Consider the following 20007-nt stretch of genomic DNA (forward strand, 5'->3'; position numbering starts at 1 on the left):
ACATTTAATATCCCTCTACAGTATCACATGTGCACTAGGAATACGTCATAGAAGGCATTACCAACCACAGTAGACTGCGGAGTGGCCGCCCACGGGGGCCTAATGATTGCAACTGGCAACGTCTGGCTAGCATTATTTACATAAACGGTGTTTGCCCGGTATGAGCCCAATCGAGCATTTGTGGGATGTCGTGGAGAGGTCCATTCTCATTCGAGATCCTGCTCATACAAGTACCATGGAGCTGTGGATGGCTATCCCAATGGCATGACTTAACATCCCTCCAAATATGTCCCGTCCACTTGGGTAATTAATGTCACATTGAGTGGCTGCACTTCGCCAGGCTAGATGTGTTCTACATGACAGGGCTGGCTCCAGGTTTATTTTGGACCTTGGGTAACAGAGTCTCTTTGCAGTGTGTCACAATACATTCAGCAGTAAATCTGCAATAGTGCATACAGTGACTATAGAATGGTAGACACCAGTATTACACAGGTGTTTTGCGGACCGTATAAGAGATTACAGTTCTGTTATATCCAGTGGTCACAAGTGACGTCCTCTTTGACTGAAGTTCACTTTCCTTCTGTATCCTACCCAGACTGCCATGACAACTTCTCCCAGTCACAACGTGTCTCTGCGGAATTTGACACACAGGTGTCTTTGGATCCTTGTTTTTCCATCACCCTCCATATGTTATCTACACCTTTACATTGTGCTGTTCTTTTGTTACTCCTAATGAATATTTATAAATAACGACATGGTGTGACCATTTCACTTGTCAAATAGACATGTCCTGACACAGCCTGACATTAACACTATCCAATCTGTGCTAACAGAGTTTTTAAGAACACCCACCCCCCTAACTAGTGACACTCAGTTGTCAATTTATTAAATTCATACATTTCCAGGGAGAATAACAGAGGAATGGCACAACGCAGAATTCTAAGGTTAGTTCATGAGGATTACAAGTATTGGGAGACATATTGGGGGAGCTGACTGCACCTCTTTTAGCCTATTGAACTGAAAATTTCAGTTGTAAATTATCAGTTTATAATAAATAAACTCACATCTGCTTAAAGGGGTTGTCCCGCGAAAGAAAGTGGGGGTATACACTTCTGTATGGCCATATTAATGCACTTTGTAATGTACATCGTGCATTAAATATGAGCCAAACAGAAGTTATTCACTTACCTGTTCCGTTGCTAGCGTCCTCGTCGCCATGGTGCCGTCTAATTTCAGCGTCTAATCTCCCGATTAGACGCGCTTGCGCAGTCCGGTCTTCTCCCTTCTGAATGGGGCCGCTCGTGCCGGAGAGCTGCTCCTCGTAGCTCCGCCCCGTCACGTGTGCCGATTCCAGCCAATCAGGAGGCTGGAATCGGCAATGGAACCCACAGAGCCCACGGTGCACCATGGGAGAAGACCTGCGGTCCACCGTGGGTGAAGATCCCGGCGGCCATCTTAGCAAGGTTTCGGGTAAGTACTATCCGCTTTTTTTTTTTTTACCCCTGCATCGGGTTTGTCTCGCGCCGAACGGGGGCCCTATTGAAAAAAAAAACCCCGTTTCGGCGCGGGACAACCCCTTTAAAGGGGTATTCTGGTTACTGGATAACCGCTTTTCAACTGGACACGCTGTGTGAAAATAATAAACAGAGATACTTACCCCTTCACAGCTGCCAGGATTCAGCGCTGCAGCCCGCTGTGGTCCTGGTGTTTCCTGTGATAGACAATGTGGCAGGAAATCACATGACCACTGCAGTCTCTCGCCGCCCATTCTTCTGGCGTCGGCATTCACATCCTAAGCGCCATAATGGCAGGCTTCAAGGACTCCACTTTTTGGGTTGACCTACAGTCAGTTCCGTAGCAACCCAGAAGATCCGTGATTCTGGTAGGCCTTGTGTCAGATCCCAGTCATTGACGGCCTTCTGTTTACTGGCACATTGTCATTCTGCAGATGATTCTCGGCTCTAAGGTCACATTCTATCAACTTCAGCAGTTTTTGGAGCGGCTCTTAATTGTTTCCGCATTAGTCCACTTCCATTTTGCATATCACATTTCTTACTGCTCTTCTTCTATGACAATCTATCTACATTCCCCAGCTGAGTCAGCTCCATATTATTACTTTGCGCACTGTACTTCAGTTGATCAAGGTGTGGTACATTTATACCAGGCTGCTAATCCATCCGAAAACTTATAACTAAAATTAATAGTTTTTGTCATGGATATTTGCAAATGCATGTTCCTTCATAGAATGCTGAAGTCATAAACAGTAAGGCTAATAAGGGTTGGGCTTCATCGCAAGAACGTTGCAACTAGAGATGAGCGAGCACGCTCGGATAAGGCAGTTATTCGAGCAAGCATCACTCCTCGAGTAACTGCATTCTCGTCCGAGCAGCCTCGGGGGGGGGGGGGGGGGGGAGGCGGCGGGGGGGAGCGAGTGGGAGAGAGATCTCTTTCACTCTACCCCCACCCCCACCCCCCAAGACTGCAGTTACTCGAGAAGAGCGATGCTTGCTCGAGTAACTGCCTTATCCGAGCGTGTTGACTCATCTCTAGTTGCAACCAATCCTGCATTTTTTTCCATTAAGAAACATTAAAGTTACATTAGTCATTGTGATGCTGCAATTTTATTGCCCTTCTCCATATATTGTCGATGGGGGCCACCAAAATAAATCCAACTGGCAGATGCTAGAGGAAAGTAGCATTAGACATGTTTGAGGGGTCTGGCAGTGGCTTGTCTCCCTTGTGCATGCTCGACTGGGCATACTTATGGAGTAGTGGGTAGGAATCACTGTCTGTTGAATGGCTATCTATAATGTATAGACAGTACGAGGATTGAAGTTTCTCTTAGTTATGGTAAACAAACACTTCTGGAAGGAACAAGAGCCGCCATTGTTCTTCCTGCGGGATGATGGCTCTCACCGTGGTTTGCTGGAGTCACATAACTTTAACCCTTTCCAGACTGGAGTGTTTCAATAACTTTCTCATCTCTTCAGGAATTTCTCTGCGTGTAGCATACTGTGCTGCCTGTTGAGACCTTTTAGCCTACCCCGTATTGCTGGAAAGGTTCAAAGGCAGGGAGGAAAAAAATAGATAGGCCAAACCGCACACCCACAGCGGCAAATGGCAACCCGATTTTATAGGAATTTGTTCCGCCATTGGCAGCTGTGGGTTTGTGTAGTTTGGCTGCATGCGACAGCCGCACCATGAGTTTCCACCCTTAATAATTAGTTTCAACAGTGCTGGTATATTTCAAATAATTTTAATTCTTTCCTATGTGGGTACCATGTTTGTACTGTAGGGCAACAGTCTTGTGGCTCTTCGACTGCAGCTCCCAGCATATCCTGATAGCCTGCATACAACACCAAGGTTGCAGGGCTTCAATAGTGGGCTGTCATTACCATTCTAGGGAGCAGCCTCAGTAGACATCTAGGATAGTGCACTAACAGCAGGTGTATGATATTTAGATCCAGGCCAGTACTGATCTATAGGCACATTCCAGACTGGAAAATAATTGTTTATGTAGACCATTGATACAGATTTGCAGAATCTCTAGCTAGGAAGTTGCACTATGAGTGCAGAGTACATTGCATTTCATTCTCGTTTCCATTGAAGGAAGAAAGCGGTTTCAGCCAAAGCTATTTGTAAAGTGAGTCAGTATGCTGAGCAGTGAGCTTGTCTCAGCCAGGATCTTACACATTTTATTATTCTGCATGGCTCATGCCAGGGGAAGCTTTTGTGCGCTTATGTTCTGGCCAGCACTGAATCTAAGTCAAGACTTAAGAGCTCAACAAACTACCAAGGGTTAGGATGTCTTAATCAGTGAAATCCGCTTTTAGAATTACATCTAATAGTAAGCAGTGCTCAGAATAACAACTGCCCTCAGCTATCCCAGTCTGTAAGGAAGAGAGAGTTAAAGACACGGCTCAAGGTGGCCATAGATGTAAGAGACTCAGCCTACTGGTAAGGAGGAAGAAACACACAATAATGATATCTGAAGTGACCAAACTGTCATTCTCGCAACATAAGGCAGACAGACTTGCTTCATGTCCGAGTTGTACCTAAAAGTCGGGGGCAACTCTGATTGGACAGCTGTCCATGTGCTGTCCAGTATACGGACGGTCGGCCACTGAAATGCATTTGAATGTCCTATTTCTGGTCTATGATGTGGATGAATCAATACACACAGCACATAGACACAAATAGTGTGGCGGAGGCCTAAGGCCGGCTTCACACCACGGGTGTATGCATTTTTGCATGTCACTCAGCGCTACGCATTTTTGGCGGCCGTATCGGCGTATTTTACTGTAATTTTTGTGCTTGCAGGGTGTGTTATTTTTGAGCATGTGATACAAACACACCCCGATTTATAGGACTATTTAGCCTAATGATTTGCAGGCGTGTTCTTTTTCCTGTGGAATTGCACTGTATTTCATGGATCTCCTTGCATATTGCGTGTATTTGTGCGACCCCCACAGACGTCTATGGGAACCTTTTGGTGCACAAATGCACCAAAGATAGAGCATGATTCAGAAAGATAGAGCATGATTCAGAAAGATAGAGCATGATTCAGAAAGATAGAGCATGTTCTATTTTTCTGCACAAGTTCACAGAATCAGGAAATGTGTCTGAACCCACTGACATCAATGGGCTTTATTGTCTGTGTATTACACAAGTAAATTTTACGCACGCAAAAACGGCCCTGTTAAGCTGCCCTAAGGCTAATTTCACACAGTGAGTGCAATATTGGGCTGTGAATGTCCCCGCGGACGTGAGGCGTTTTTGTGTCAAAACCGCCTCCCATTACTTCAGGAAAATAGCAATCCTTCGGCGCAGCTCAAACCAATAGGAAACCTTGCATCGCATTTCCATGCGATGTATTTTTGGGCCCCACTGAAAACAATGGGCGAGGCTTTCCGAGGGAAAGCTTAAAGATAGGACATGCCAGGATTTTTTTGGTATTGGCTAGAAGTTGGGTTTTCATGTCAGTAGTTTGTTTTCACAACTATAGTACATATAGTCAAGGTATAGGAGTATGTTGTTGTTTATTCGTTCAGTCACTTCCGACTCTTCGAGACCTCATGGACCGGCCCATGCCAGAGCTTCGTGTCGGCTGTCGCCACCCCCAACTCCACCAAGGTCCAGTCTGTCACCTGATGGGTATCAGCCATCAATCTTGCCCTTGGTCGGCCCCTCTTCTTTTTGCCTTCCACTTTCCCCAACATCAGCATCTTCTCCAAAGTATCCTGTCTTCTCATTATGTGGCCAAAGTACTTCAGTTTTGCCTTTAATATCATTCCCTCCAGTGAGCACTCTGGCTTTATTTCCTGGAGTATGGACTGGTTTGATCTTCTTGCGGTCCAAGGCATCTATTTTCCTTCGCTCAGCCTTCCTTATGGTCCAGCTCTCACATCCATAGGTTACTATGGGGAATACCATTGCTTTAACTATGCGGACTTTCGTTGTCAGTGTGAGGTCTCTGCTCTTAACTATTTTATTGAGATTGGCCATTGCTCTCCTCCCAAGAAGTAATCGTCTTCTGATTTCCTGGCTGCAGTCCGCATCTGCAGTAATCTTTGCGCCTAGATATATGAAGTCTGTAAGTCTGTCACTGCCCCCACGTTTTCTCCCTCTACTTGCCAGTTGTCAATCAATCTGGTTGCTATAATCTTGTTTTTTATGTTCAACTGCAACCCAGCTTTTGCACTTTCTTCTTTCACCTTGGTAATAAGGCTCCACAGCTCCTCCTCACTATCAACCATATCAGTATATTCAATAAAATCATTACCACTTCCTACAGCAGTATATTCCACTTGTGTGACTATCCGAATACTTGTGAATGTACGTGTGCATGTGTCTGTTCTTCAATGAATGTGGCTTGGTGGTTAGCCCTGTAGTGTTCGGGTCCTAGGTTCAAATCTCATCAAGGTCAACATCTGCATGAGCTTTGAAAAACTCTATACAGATGTTGCCCATGGTCAGATTTGAACCAAGAACTCCAGCACTGCAAGGTAGCAGTGTTAACAACTGACCCACCACACTTCTCCTTTCTGCTCCAAAGGAAAACAACAAGAAAAATAAACACTAAGACAACATGAAAACTCCATACAGATGTTGACCTTGGTCAGATGTGAAACTAGAACTCCAGCGCTGCAAGGCAGCAGTGCTAAGGAGTGAGCAACGATGCTTGGTCTTACTTCTCTGGAGGAGATGACGGAGAAACACAAAGCAAACATATAAAATTCATACAGATGGTGTCTTTGGTCAGGTATGAGAAGGAGAAGTATAAGAAAGAGGAGGAGAATAAGATCTTCGCTTTCTCCCCTGGAGAAGGAAGAAGTTTGGTGGTTCAGCAGCCTGCATTGCTGCCTTGTAATGCTGGGGTTTTAGATTCACGTTTGACTATAGACAACATCTGCATGGAGCTTGTATGTTCTTTGTTTATTCTTTTTCTTATCATCTTCTCCTCCCTTAGAAAACGAAGAAAGGAAGAAATATGGAGGTTCAATTGTTAGTTCTATTGCCTTGCAGCACTGGAGTCCTAGTTTCATATCTAACCAAGGGCCATAAGTACATGGAGTATTTATGTTCTATTTGTGTTTAACGTTCTTCTCTGGAGAAAAACAAACAAAATGTGGTGGCTCAGTTATTGTCACTGCTGCCTTGCAGTGCTGGAGTTCTAGCTTCAAATTTGTCCAAAGGGCAATAACTCTGTCTTTATGTTCTCTTTGTGTTTGTTCTTGTTCTCCTCCTCTGGAGCAGAAAGGACAAGTGTTGTGGGCCAGTTGCTGGAATCCTAGGTTTAATATCTGTTCTAAGGCAATATCTGTATGGAATGTCGGCCAAACGATGCCTGACACTCGTCCCTGTGTGTGCTCGCTCCCATGCTGTTACACAGGAGCGAGTATCGCTGGCTCACTCACAGAGCGGGCTGCAGGGGGCCAAAGGAGATTTCTCTCCTCGCTTTTCCCCGCCCCTCTCCATACACTTAGCACAGAGGCCGTTCAGTACTGAACGGCTGCCGTTTACACTGAGCAACCATCGTTCAGGATTTTATGCAGCTTAAACGATGATCATTCAGTGTAATTAGCAGCCGTTCAGTACTGAATGGCCGCTGGGTTAAGTGAATGGAGAGGGGCGGTGGAGAGCAAGGAGAGAAATCTCCTGTAGCCCCCCCCACTGTGAGTCAGCACTACTAGCTGCTATGACGCAGCACGGGAGCGAGTACACACGGGGACGAGTGTCGGACATAGTTTGCCCGATATTAGTCCCGTGTAGATGGGCCTTTAGAATAAACCTTCTAAAGTTGAATTTACATAATTATACAGCTGACAGACTCCTACTCAACAAGATGTCTATTGCAGTGTGACTTCTGATAATGAGATGTACAGTTGCACGCTAAAAAACCTGAATGTGCAGAACGTGATGACGGAGTAAGGGGAAAAACAGACTATCAAATGCAGCTTTGATGTGTATTTATTGCTTTACATTGCATGAAAAAGAAAAGGCATGAACCACACAAAACTACCAAAACTGCAAAAACAACACATTAAATAAGGCATTTGATCATTTATACATTTCAGTTATTGGACAGCTCCAGTTTGTGTAAATTGTGCAAATATAATAATGGTTACATGCACCGGTTTCACTTAATTACACGGAGTGCTCACTTTCACAAAACGATGCTCAAAAGATTTTAAAGGGTTGTTTCCCGACAACTCTGTCCTTCCTGCTGACCAGGACATGTGACTGCTGCAGCCAATCACCAGCCACAGCAGTGACCTTCCATAAAGTAGTTGTAAAGCAATATTAACCCATTAAGAACAACGCCCTTTTTTTCATCGATTTGTTTCTTCTGTCCTACATTCAAAATAACATAATTCTTTTTTCCCCCTTATTTAAAGAGGTTTGTATTTCTGTTGTAGTATCCTTTGAAGTGCAAATTAATCACATCCATGTCTGTGCCTTGTCATAAGTCTGTGTGTATAAATATGCATGCCTCTTCGGATCTATTTCACTTAAGCCTGAAGCAGAACCCTGCGTTGGTTCAGAAGCTCGCATTAACAGACACACCTTGATAGACATTCAATCATTGCAGCCTAGAGGGCCTTCAGAAGGCTCTGGGCTGCCATGAAAACTGAACAACACCTCGCGTTCTCATTACAACGAGGCAGTTCGGGACCCTGCCAAAAACAGAATTGAGAGGGGCATTTAAGGGGTTGACAGCCGTGATCAGGTGGGTGACAGTTGTCAAACGCCAGCACCCACCGTGTATGATGTGGGATCGGCTCCCAATCCCATTCCACTGCTACTGTATATGAATCGTATTACAATCATCTGCATGGGGCCTAAGGGTGTGTATGTTCACACCATCTACATCTACAGCCCACGGTTCAACTGGATAGCCAAACACTGAATTCAGACAGAACCAGACTTTCATTAGTCACACAGAGAATAAGGTTTGCATTTGGCAAGAATTCCTTTAATTTCTGCTTATTTTGGAGAATAAAATAGTCAATTCCGCTATTCCATGCTCCAAAATAAACACCAATAAATGGAAACTTTGTCACATGAAGCTCTTATTGGTCTCTGTGCGAGTAATGAATCCATGAAAACATGATTATGATTGAGCCCCAAACAAAACCGTAGTTTTTCATCAGTCATACATAGATTAAGACGCGGTGTGAACACACCCTAAGATTTGCGTATATACTGATATAACCGCTTAAAGGGAATCTGCCAGCTCAAACATGCTATCCATTCTGCAGTCATGATGTTATAGACCTGGAGGAGCCGAGCAGACTGATATATAGTTTATGGGGAAAGATTCAGTGTAACTTGTATTTTATACATTTATATCCCTGCACATTCTGGGCTGAACAGTCCAATGGGCGGAGCCATCAGTGATTGACAGCTACCTCTATGCACAGTCATACACAGATAGCTGTCAATCACTGATAGGACCGCCCACTGGACTATCCAGCCCAGAAATCTATATATCAGTCTACTCGGCTCCTCCTGCTCTACAACATGATGCCTGCAGTTTGGACCACATGTTTCAGCTGACAGATTCCCTATAAAGAATGGGGATCACATGATGACTTGATCATGTACTGAAATCTGTTGGCTCTACTTATTACAACACAAGAACAGCAAACATCGGAAATCAGGAGAAAGAGAAACCAGCTGTACCTTTGTCAGTGCGGTGCCCCTTTGAGGTTTATTGCTCTTAATACCTGGATGCTTCATTTGCATAGTAAAGAAGTAAAGAAAGCTGGTTCTCAATGACCAAATACTTGCACAGACCTCTGTAGTAGCTTCTACCACTAGGTGGTCCGATCAAAGTCCATATATATATATATATATATATATATATACATACACACACACACACACACATATATGTATATACCACATCTTCTCCAGTCCCCCGGTGTCACCTCACCTCCAGCCACCCAGATCCTTTTCTTCTTGTTATTATGCGTCCATTCTCTGCATTCTTCTACCGGCAGGTCAGCGTAGGGTATGTCACTAGTGACGTAACCCTCACTGCCTAGGAAGGAATGCCAAGCTATTGCTGAGACTGCGCATGCTCGCTGTCTTGCTGCAAGTCTTCATATACTATTGCACAGAAACGGTGCACACGCGCAGTTTTGGCAGTAGCTCGGCACTCCCTGCTAGGCTATGAATGCTGTGTCACTAGTGACCGGGTATATTGCCCTGCAGGAAGGAGAATGCTGGCAATGGACGCTTCGTCACCGGAAGATGCCGATTCAGCCAGCTGGAGGTGAGGTGACACAGGGGACTGCAGGACACAGGAGAAGATTGGCAGGGAGAAGATCCGGTAAGAAGGCTGTCTGGGGAGGAATAGGTAAATATAGAATTTTTGTTTTCTAATGACAGGAACTTTCTAAGGAAGCTAAACCGCACACATAATTTTTGTAAGCATTATGTGCAGAAACAGAGCACCAGTGTCATTACATAAATAGAGACCGAAATCATATATACTAGTCAATATAGGAAATTGACCTACTTCTTTGCGCTGGTTTTGTTAAATCCCTCTCTCACGCACCCCTTAATGCCCTTCCAGTAGTTGGACTTCAGCATCCCATAGTAACCAGTCAAATGAAAGCTACCAAAATTCTAGTATAGGTCAAACACCAAAGTCAACCAATTGGTTATCCGGTATACAGTCTCTAATGGCCTTGAAAGAGCCTATAGGAGTCAGGTCAGCAGGGCCAAACTACAGCCGGACAGAAACTACTACTAGAGCACAACATTAACGGTGGCATGGTTTCCAAGGTAACAGAAACAGACCCTTTATTCTAATCTGACTGTAGCGATCTGGATCAGGGTTGAAGTACCTTTGTCGTAACTGGTGCGGATCGGTAGCATGGTCAGAAAAGGCAGAGGTCAATACACGGGTAGTATTGGTTGTGGTACAAAAGGAGGCAGGCAGGTAGCGTAGTCAGGGAGAAACCAGAGGTCAGTACACAGAAGCAGCAATTGTAGCGAGAGGAGCAGTTGGGAGGAAAGCTTGACTACTGGCTGGGAGCGCATATCGCCGTAGACATTCTTTCGCCGATTATGGATTTACTTTGGTGCACATGCCTCTTCAGCCAGAAATTTAATGGCAGCTCTTTGTTTTAATCTCAAATCCATGGTTCAATCAGTCAGAGAGAGACGCCGCCTGGAGCTCGGGAGTTCCCAGGTTTGAGTCCCGACACCGACGTGTTAATTTGCTTCTGTAATATAAATCACCACCTGTGACCATATCCATCAAGATTTCTCCCACTTTGGTTCTAATTCTTTCTAATTCTCTTACCTCATCAATCAACAGCAAGCTGGGAGCTTATTCAATGCCTCAAACACAGAAAGCATGCTGGGCCGCTGTACTCCATTAGGCCATTAACCTGCATTTCACTGAAACATTCCCTCCCAACACTTTACAAGTCCTTTAATACAGTTGAAAAAAAAATTAAATTCTACTTTACCAGCTTTTAATGTTCTACAAGCCGGCATGAAAGAAAGCCCAAACCTGTATGAAGGCAGAGCTCTTGACTTTGTACAAAACCCCAGGCCACTTCACGGTGATAGAAAAACAGAAGACAGCTGCACTTCAAGTGTCAAAGCAGATTTTTTTATGAGTCGAATGGTGCAAGTGTGCGGAAAGTCGGTTTTTACTTAGTGGGCTGCAGATATGGAACAAAAATAGAAAAGCACTTCTGAAATAATAGATAATGAGAAGCTCGAAAATGGTCCACCGCAGGGATAGAAATCTAAAATTACATCAGGTGTGCAGCGCCACCCGAGTACATTAATCACGGGCAGGAAGCCGTATATATTTACATAAAGAACAACTTATTAGTATACAATAAAAACTTGACTTTCTATAGAGATATTCGTTTGCTAAAAGTAACGTAATTTCCAGCAAAATTGTGGATGCTATTAGACAAGGTACCCTAGAAATAATGACTGGACAGTCCTCCGATGCCATATATCAGAGATGCCAAACTCCTTTTCACCGAGGGCCACATCAGCCTTCTGGTCGCCTTCAAAAGGGCCAATTGTAATTGTATAGTAAGGGCCCGTTCACATGAGCGTATTTGTGCAGCGTATTACGCGCACAATTTTTGCGCACATAATATGCAGGGAATAGAACCCAATGTTTTAAATGGGTTTGTTCCCACCAGCGTATCTTTTCACACGGTTGCACAAATACGCGGCATGACCTATTTTTGTGCACATTGCGAGTAAAGTTAATAGGTGGAAGCAAATATGCAGGAAACCATTTCAAATAGACTCTCTGTGGGTTCTTATGTGCGCAAATACGCAGTGTATTAGCGTACAAACACATGTCGCAGCGTCCACAAAACGTGGGCATAAGCGATTTTTGGTCAAGCAAATACGTTGAGTATTTTTACAACCGAAATACGCTTGCTTCCGTGTAAACGAGCCCTAATAGTAACCCCCATAGTGGCCCATAAGTAATACCAGCCCGGTAATAATAGTAAACCCCATAGAGATCCCAGTAACAGTGCGCCTATATAATGACTCCCATAATGGCTGCAGTAGTAACAATGACCCCCATAGTGGCCCTAGTAGTAAGTGTCCCCCATAGAAGCAATTCCCCTATTGGCCTCTGGCCTGATACAGGCTTTACACGCATTCCCCGCCTGCAGAGCCAACGCGGCAGCAGCAGCCACTGCTGAGCCTGTGACTGCTGCCCTCTCACCTCTTCACAGATGTCAGCGGGCACAGACTCTGCATTGTGCCACCAGCCCGAAGCTACAGGCAGGATGACTAGAATTCCTTAAGAGGCCAAGTGGGCAAGCACTGCTGCGGCCCCTGCGTAGTATCCGGCGCTCCTCAATCTTATGATGAAATAAAAGTTTAACAATTTCATTATATTGAAAAGTGCTACAAAATCTTTCTATTTTGGCCACGCTGTGATGTTGAGATTGAAGTGGTTCCGGTTTCCTTGCACCTGTAGGCGGGTATGTCGTGGCGATTCGGCCCGGTGCGGTGAGCCCACATTCCAGTTATTTGTTCACATTATTATATTGCGGTTCTAAAAGCCTATTACAATTCTAAAGTCAGTCTCGCGGGTTCATAGGCCTATCGCCGCATCGGTTGTGCTTGAAGTCCTTGTGATGACATGCACAGAGCTCTGGTATACGACCCGCCAGGTCGGCACAATGTACACAGAGCTCTAGTATACAACCCGCCAGGTCGGCACAATGTACACAGAGCTCAGGCATACACACGCCAGGTCGGCACAATGTACACAGAGCTCAGGCATACAACCCGCCAAGTCGGCACAATGTACACAGAGCTCAGGCATACACACGCCAGGTCGGCACAATGTACACAGAGCTCAGGCATACAACCCGCCAGGTCGGCACAATGTACACAGAGCTCAGGCATACAACCCGCCAGGTAGGCACAATGTACACAGAGCTCAGGCATACACACGCCAGGTCGGCACAATGTACACAGAGCTCAGGCATACACACGCCAGGTCGGCACAATGTACACAGAGCTCAGGCATACAACCCGCCAGGTCGGCACAATGTACAAAGAGCTCTAGTATACAACCCGCCAGGTCGGCACAATGTACAGAGCTCTAGTATACAACCCACCAGGTCGGCACAATGTACACAGAGCTCAGGGATACAACCCGCCAGGTCGGCACAATGTACACAGAGCTCAGGCATACACACGCCAGGTCGGCACAATGTACACAGAGCTCAGGCATACAACCCGCCAGGTCGGCACAATGTACACAGAGCTCAGGGATACAACCCGCCAGGTCGGCACAATGTACACAGAGCTCAGGCATACACACGCCAGGTCGGCACAATGTACAGAGCTCTAGTATACAACCCACCAGGTCGGCACAATGTACACAGAGCTCAGGCATACAACCCGCCAGGTCGGCACAATGTACACAGAGCTCAGGCATACACACGCCAGGTCGGCACAATGTACACAGAGCTCAGGCATACAACCCGCCAGGTCGGCACAATGTACACAGAGCTCAGGGATACAACCCGCCAGGTCGACACAATGTACACAGAGCTCAGGCATACAACCCGCCAGGTCGGCACAATGTACACAGAGCTCAGGCATACAACCCGCCAGGTCGGCACAATGTACACAGAGCTCAGGCATACAACCCGCCAGGTCGGCACAATGTACACAGAGCTCAGGCATACACACGCCAGGTCGGCACAATGTACACAGAGCTCCGGTATACGACCCGCCAGGTCGGCACAATGTACACAGAGCTCTAGTACACAACCCGCCAAGTCGGCACAATGTACACAGAGCTCTAGTATACAACCCGCCAGGTCGGCACAATGTACAGAGCTCTAGTATACAACCCGCCAGGTCGGCACAATGTACACAGAGCTCTAGTATACAACCCGCCAGGTCGGCACAATGTACACAGAGCTCAGGGATACAACCCGCCAAGTCGGCACAATGTACACAGAGCTCAGGCATACAACCCGCCAGGTCGGCACAATGTACAAAGAGCTCTAGTATACAACCCGCCAGGTTGGCACAATGTACACAGAGCTCAGGGATACAACCCGCCAGGTCGGCACAATGTACACAGAGCTCAGGCATACAACCCGCCAGGTCGGCACAATGTACAAAGAGCTCTAGTATACAACCCGCCAGGTTGGCACAATGTACACAGAGCTCAGGCATACAACCCGCCAGGTTGGCACAATGTACACAGAGCTCTAGTATACAACCCGACAGGTCAGCACAATGTACACAGAGCTCAGGCATACACACGCCAGGTCGGCACAATGTACACAGAGCTCAGGGATACAACCCGCCAGGTCGGCACAATGTACACAGAGCTCAGGCATACAACCCGCCAGGTCGGCACAATGTACACAGAGCTCAGGCATACAACCCGCCAGGTCGGCACAATGTACACAGAGCTCAGGGATACAACCCGCCAGGTCGGCACAATGTACACAGAGCTCAGGCATACAACCCGCCAAGTCGGCACAAAGTAGCAAGTATCATTCTAAAATAATTGCTTTAAGAAATCCTTTTGGTAAAGAATAAGGCTGTGCTTCGTTTTGAAGTTTCACTAAGGCCTCCGGTCCACGGGCATATCGGTAACACGCTGCAGGCAGACCCGTTTTACTGGTTCTTGTAAATACCAGCTCTGCCAGCAGCGACCGCGTAGGGCAACGAGCGTACTGCGCATGCCCACGTATCACACGGACATGCACAGTATGACTGTCTTTTCTTTTTTTAATTCCCTGCTCTGTTTCGAAGTTAGGTATGAAATCACTGCCCATGCGCAATCGATTGACTTCATTCACTGCGTATTCTGCGTCTGTGCATTGCGCATGTAATACGCAGTGAAAAAACACCCGTGGACATGAGCCCTAAGGACATGAACCTAAATGTTCACTGCTGACAACATTTTTTAATCCTTTCAGCCAACTCAATGCAGTGCAGGATGCGCATCTTCTCTGCCGCTAGCTCCTCCTTGGGTACCTGTCCCAGAAGCTTTTGTGCGAATAGGTTCTGATCCTGCATGAACGGCGGCCCCAGTGCAGCTCTGGGCGCGGGAGGCAGGGTGTCCAGGACCCCACACTTAAATGTAAATTTGATTTTCTTCTCACGCTTCATGCCTGGAGCCCTCTCCTCAATCCAAGTTAGCGGTCTGGAGAAATGAAAAGCACATTTGTATTAAGACAAGACACTTTAGACTCAATCGTTCATCCAGCCAACGGTCTGTAGAAGGAAGGTTTCCCACCTCACGGAAAATTGTTCAGTATTTTTAAAAACACAGAATTTTTCAATTTTTTTAAAATATGTGCAAATTTATTACTTACAATTGCAAACAGTACACCTACTTGACTTTAGGTAAAGCTTCTTCCCAATTAGTTAGCCCCTTCCCGCCACAAACAGTTTGACGCTTTCTTAGGTCAGTCTCACACAACCGTATTCCCCGATCGCAGTCCATGGCCTTACGCAGAACCCCCGTTTTTTCCAATCAGACAGGTTTCACTTTATGTAACACCTTTGGAATTCGGAGGTTGCCTTCTTCTAGATACATCGTACTTTATGATAGTGAAAAGTTTTGGTCGATATGTTTTGCATATATTTAGAAAAAAAAAACCAAAAACTCTGTAAAAAGTTTGGAAAAACTATAATTTTTCAACATTTTTAAATATTCTGCTTGTAAGAAAGACAACCCCGATGCAGGGGTTAAAAAAGAACACCGGAGAGCGCTTACCTGAATCCCCGCGCTCCGGTGACTTCTTACTTACCTGATGAAGATGGCCGCGGGGATCTTCTTACTCGGTGGACCGCAGGGCTTCTGTGCGGTCCATTGCCGATTCCAGCCTCCTGATTGGCTGGAATCGGCACGTGACGGGGCGGAGCTACACGGAGCCGGCATCCAGCACGAGCAGCCCCATTGAAAAAAGAAGAAGACCGGGACTGCGCAAGCGCGGCTAATTTGGCCATTAGACGGCGAAAATTAGTCGGCTCCATGGAAACGAGGACGCTAGCAACGGAGCAGGTAAGTGAAAAACTTCTTATAACTTCTGTATGGCTCATAATTAATGCACAATGTACATTACAAAGTGCATTAATATGGCCATACAGAAGTGTATAGACCCACTTGCTGCCGTGGGACAACCCCTCTAAAGCAAAGTGGAGGTGAAATTTAAAAATTCAATTTTTCTTGCCGCTTTTCAATTTTAAACTGTTTGTCCCGTAACAGAAGGATTCAAAAGAGAATCAAAGCTGAAGACTACGCAGTTGTTGTGGCCCTAGTGTGCAACATGAATCACATAGACCTCAGGAATTAAGGCTTTTTCTAGGCACCATTTCAGGTTACCAGAGGCCCTAAGGTGGCAAGAAATAAGAAGTCCAGAAAGACCACATTTTGGAAACTACACCCCTCAAGGAACTCAACTAGGGAAGTTTTGACCATTTTGACCCCACTGGTGTTCCGCAGAACGTGTTAGCATTGGGCCATCAAAATGAAAGAGTTTTAAAACTAATATATATGTTTATCCCCAAACGTTTTATTTTCATGAGCAATAAGACTAAAGGCGTCCCATAACTTGTTCCATAGTTTCTCCCGAGTGTGGAAACGCCCCCCTATAAACTGCTGGGAGCACGCCGAGGGTTCACAAGGAAAGAAGCACTGTTTAACGCACAGACTTTGTTGCAATGGTTTTCTGGCACCATGTCAATTTTGCTGAGCCCCTGAGCAAGAGGTCGAGCGGAAACCCCCAAGAAGTAACCCCATTTCGGATACTGCACTCTACAAGGGTAGGGTTTTTTTTTGAGACTTGAACCACAGGCGTTTACATAATTTGCTGCACATCAATTTTTGGAAAAATAAAAACTGCAATATTTTTCCACAAATATGCCATTTTAGTGCCCGATATGTTGTGCCAATGAAGACCCAGCCCTTAGAAGGCCCTCTGTACTGGCAGCAAGACGGACGTTGTCATCAATAGAGAAAGTGGGAGCGCCAGCTTCGCTCTCTTTGGAATCAATGAGAGCGCCGCGCTGCCCCTACACTTCAGGATCGGACGTGACGGCCCACTGATTTCAGTGAGAGTGAAGCCGGCACTCCAATATCCTCCTGACTACTGATAATAATGTCCGGGCCGTTGTCAGTGCAGCAAGCCAACGATTAGCTGATGGATGGGAGTCCTGAGGACCCCTCTGTCCATTATGGATGACCTCTCCAGTTTTAAAGCCCAGAATACGTCTTTCATCTTTGCAAATACACCCGCATTTGAAAATGCACCAGTTCTGACTTCTTACCACAACACCGACCCCACCCGAAAAAATCCCCCTCCCCTGCTCTGTTTACCTCAGTGCATCCTGTAATGGCGCAGTCCCCGGCTCTAGCACACTTGGCATATGCTAGGAAAGGTTTGTATGAGGACTAAGGACCATCTGCAGGTTATCGCCTCCTGCTGGGATGTCGGGAGTTTGTTTAATATGGGGTGACGACGAGTGCCGGAGGGAATGCAGCAAACATAAATACGGATCTGCACGACCATACTAAGAGTATAAATGCAGCAATAACTCTGTCTGTTTGTTACCCTTTCACGACTAAACTGCTGAAGCGACTGTGATGAGCCGTCTCAGGGAGATGCTTGTATCCTGGGGAAGGACATCGGCCCGTTATCCCCAAAATTTATAGCATTCTCTAGGGAGCGTGACAAGAACTGTGGTGATGCGCAGGTGCACCTCCGCTCCACGGCGGAGGGGAAGGGGGTGCACATTAGAAGCTACGCCTCTCCAAACAGGCAGACACATGAGGGCAGATGCTGTTGCCGTAACCTAGCTGGGATACCCGGTGGCCCGGGATTAAAACCTGAACGAAAGACACTTTAACATGGATTGAGATTTTAAAGAAAATCTGTGTTGCCCATAGCAACCAATCACAGCGCAGCTTTTATTTCTCTCTCCTTAGCAATATAACAAATACCAACCATTCACAGCGCAGCTTTCATTTTACCTCAGCAGTATAAGACATACCAACCAATCACAGCGCAGCTTTCATTTTACCTCAGCAGTATAAGAAATAGCAACCAATCACAGCACAGCTTTCATGTTACCTCAGCGGTATAATATATAACAACTAGAGATGAGCGAGCACGCTCGTTTAAGGCTGATGCTCGATCGAGCATCGGTCTTGTCGAGTAACTGATTACTCGACCGAGCACCATGCAGGGGGGGAGGAGGCAGGAGTGAGAGAGATATCTCACTCTCCCTTCTCCCCCTCCCCCGCATGGTGCTCGGTCAAGTAATCAGTTACTCGACAAGACCGATGCTCGATCGAGCATCAGCCTTAAACAAGCATGCTCGCTCATCTCTAATAACAACCAATCACAGGTCAGCTTTCATGTTACCTGAGAGGTATAATATATAACAACCAATCACAGCGCAGCTTTCATGTTACCTCAGCAGTATAATATATAACAACCAATCACAGCGCAGCTTTCATGTTACCTCAGCAGTATAAGAAATGTTTCCCTTTTGATAATTGTATTTCCTATTTTTTTTATTTGGTCTTCTTTTAATATGCCGCTACGTCTAGACAAAAGCAGGTTTCATCACCAACACAGAAGGGGGTTCTTTACTGTAAGAGCAGTGAGACTGTGGAACTCTGTGCCTGAGGATGTGGTGATTGCGAAATCCATAGAGGAGTTTAAGAGGGGACTAGATGTCTTTCTAGAGTGGAAGGATATTACAGGATATAAACATTAGGTGACCAGCGGGTTTGTTATTCTGGGTCTTATAGTCAGGTAGGAACTATCAAAGGTTGGATCCAGGGATTATTCTGACTGCCATTATGGAGTCGGGAAGGAATTTTCCCCCCAAGTAGGCTAATTGGCTTCTGTCTCTTGGGGTTTTTTGCCTTCCTCTGGATCAACAAGGGGGTGGAAACAGGCTGAACTAAATGGACATTGTCTTCATTCAGCCTGACATACTATGTTACTAAGTCGGATCTAGCGCGTAGATCTAGCGGAGCTCGAGTTGCGGAAATCACTAGAGCCCAAGAACCTGATGACAGCGCTGAGGCAAGAAGGCATCAACCAGCTGAGATACAAGCTGCTCTTAGAGAAGTAGAGACCCCGGGACATCTCAGGCCTGGCGGACTGTAGATTATGAGCGTCAAACGTCTCTCAGAGCTACAGAGACATTGGAACAATGTCAGGACTGCCGGACCCTAGATGTTGACCGTCACATGTCTCTTAGAGCTAGAGATACATTGGATCAATGTCAGGTCCACCAAACCCTAGATGCTGACCATCACACGTCTCTCAGAGCTAGAGATACATTGGAGCAATGTCAGGTCCACCGAACCCTAGATGCTGACCGTCATGTGTCTCTTAGAGCTAGAGATACATTGGAACAATGTCAGGACTGCCGGACCCTAGATGTTGACCGTCATGTGTCTCTTAGAGCTAGAGATACATTGGATCAATGTCAGGTCCACCAAACCCTAGATGCTGACCATCACACGTCTCTCAGAGCTAGAGATACATTGGAACAATGTCAGGTCTGCTGAACCCTAGATGCTGACCATCATGTGTCTCTCAGAGCTAGAGATACATTGGAACAATGTCAGGTCCGCCGAACCCTAGATGCTGACCATCATGTGTCTCTCAGAGCTAGAGATACATTGGAACAATGTCAGGTCTGCTGAACCCTAGATGCTGACCATCATGTGTCTCTTAGAGCTAGAGATACATTGGAACAATGTCAGGTCCGCCGAACCCTAGATGCTGACCATCATGTGTCTCTCAGAGCTAGAGATACATTGGAACAATGTCAGGTCTGCTGAACCCTAGATGCTGACCGTCACATGTCTCTTAGAGCTAGAGATACATTGGAACAATGTCAGGTCTGCTGAACCCTAGATGCTGACCATCATGTGTCTCTCAGAGCTAGAGACACATCGGAGCAATGTCAGGTCCACCGAACCCTAGATGC

General features: G+C 46.1%; 1 protein-coding gene across 2 annotated transcripts in view; it reads right to left on the reverse strand.

The window, feature by feature from the left end:
• The window catches only part of LOC136590987 (biliverdin reductase A-like), a 73408-nt gene that overhangs the window by 33472 nt on the left and 19929 nt on the right, over positions 1-20007 (reverse strand). Inside the window, exon 8 of one of the 2 annotated variants that reach the window (XM_066588448.1) lies at positions 14307-15193. The exons of the other annotated variant lie outside the window; for it this stretch is intronic. Within the exon in view, the coding sequence (XP_066444545.1) occupies positions 14935-15193 (259 nt within the window). The 3' untranslated portion in view covers positions 14307-14934. Of the gene's footprint in view, positions 1-14306; positions 15194-20007 lie in introns of those variants that run through there. 2 annotated transcript variants of the gene reach the window in all.

The sequence above is a fragment of the Eleutherodactylus coqui genome, unplaced genomic scaffold (genome assembly GCF_035609145.1).
Source record: "Eleutherodactylus coqui strain aEleCoq1 unplaced genomic scaffold, aEleCoq1.hap1 HAP1_SCAFFOLD_26, whole genome shotgun sequence".
Classification (NCBI taxonomy): domain Eukaryota; kingdom Metazoa; phylum Chordata; class Amphibia; order Anura; family Eleutherodactylidae; genus Eleutherodactylus; species Eleutherodactylus coqui.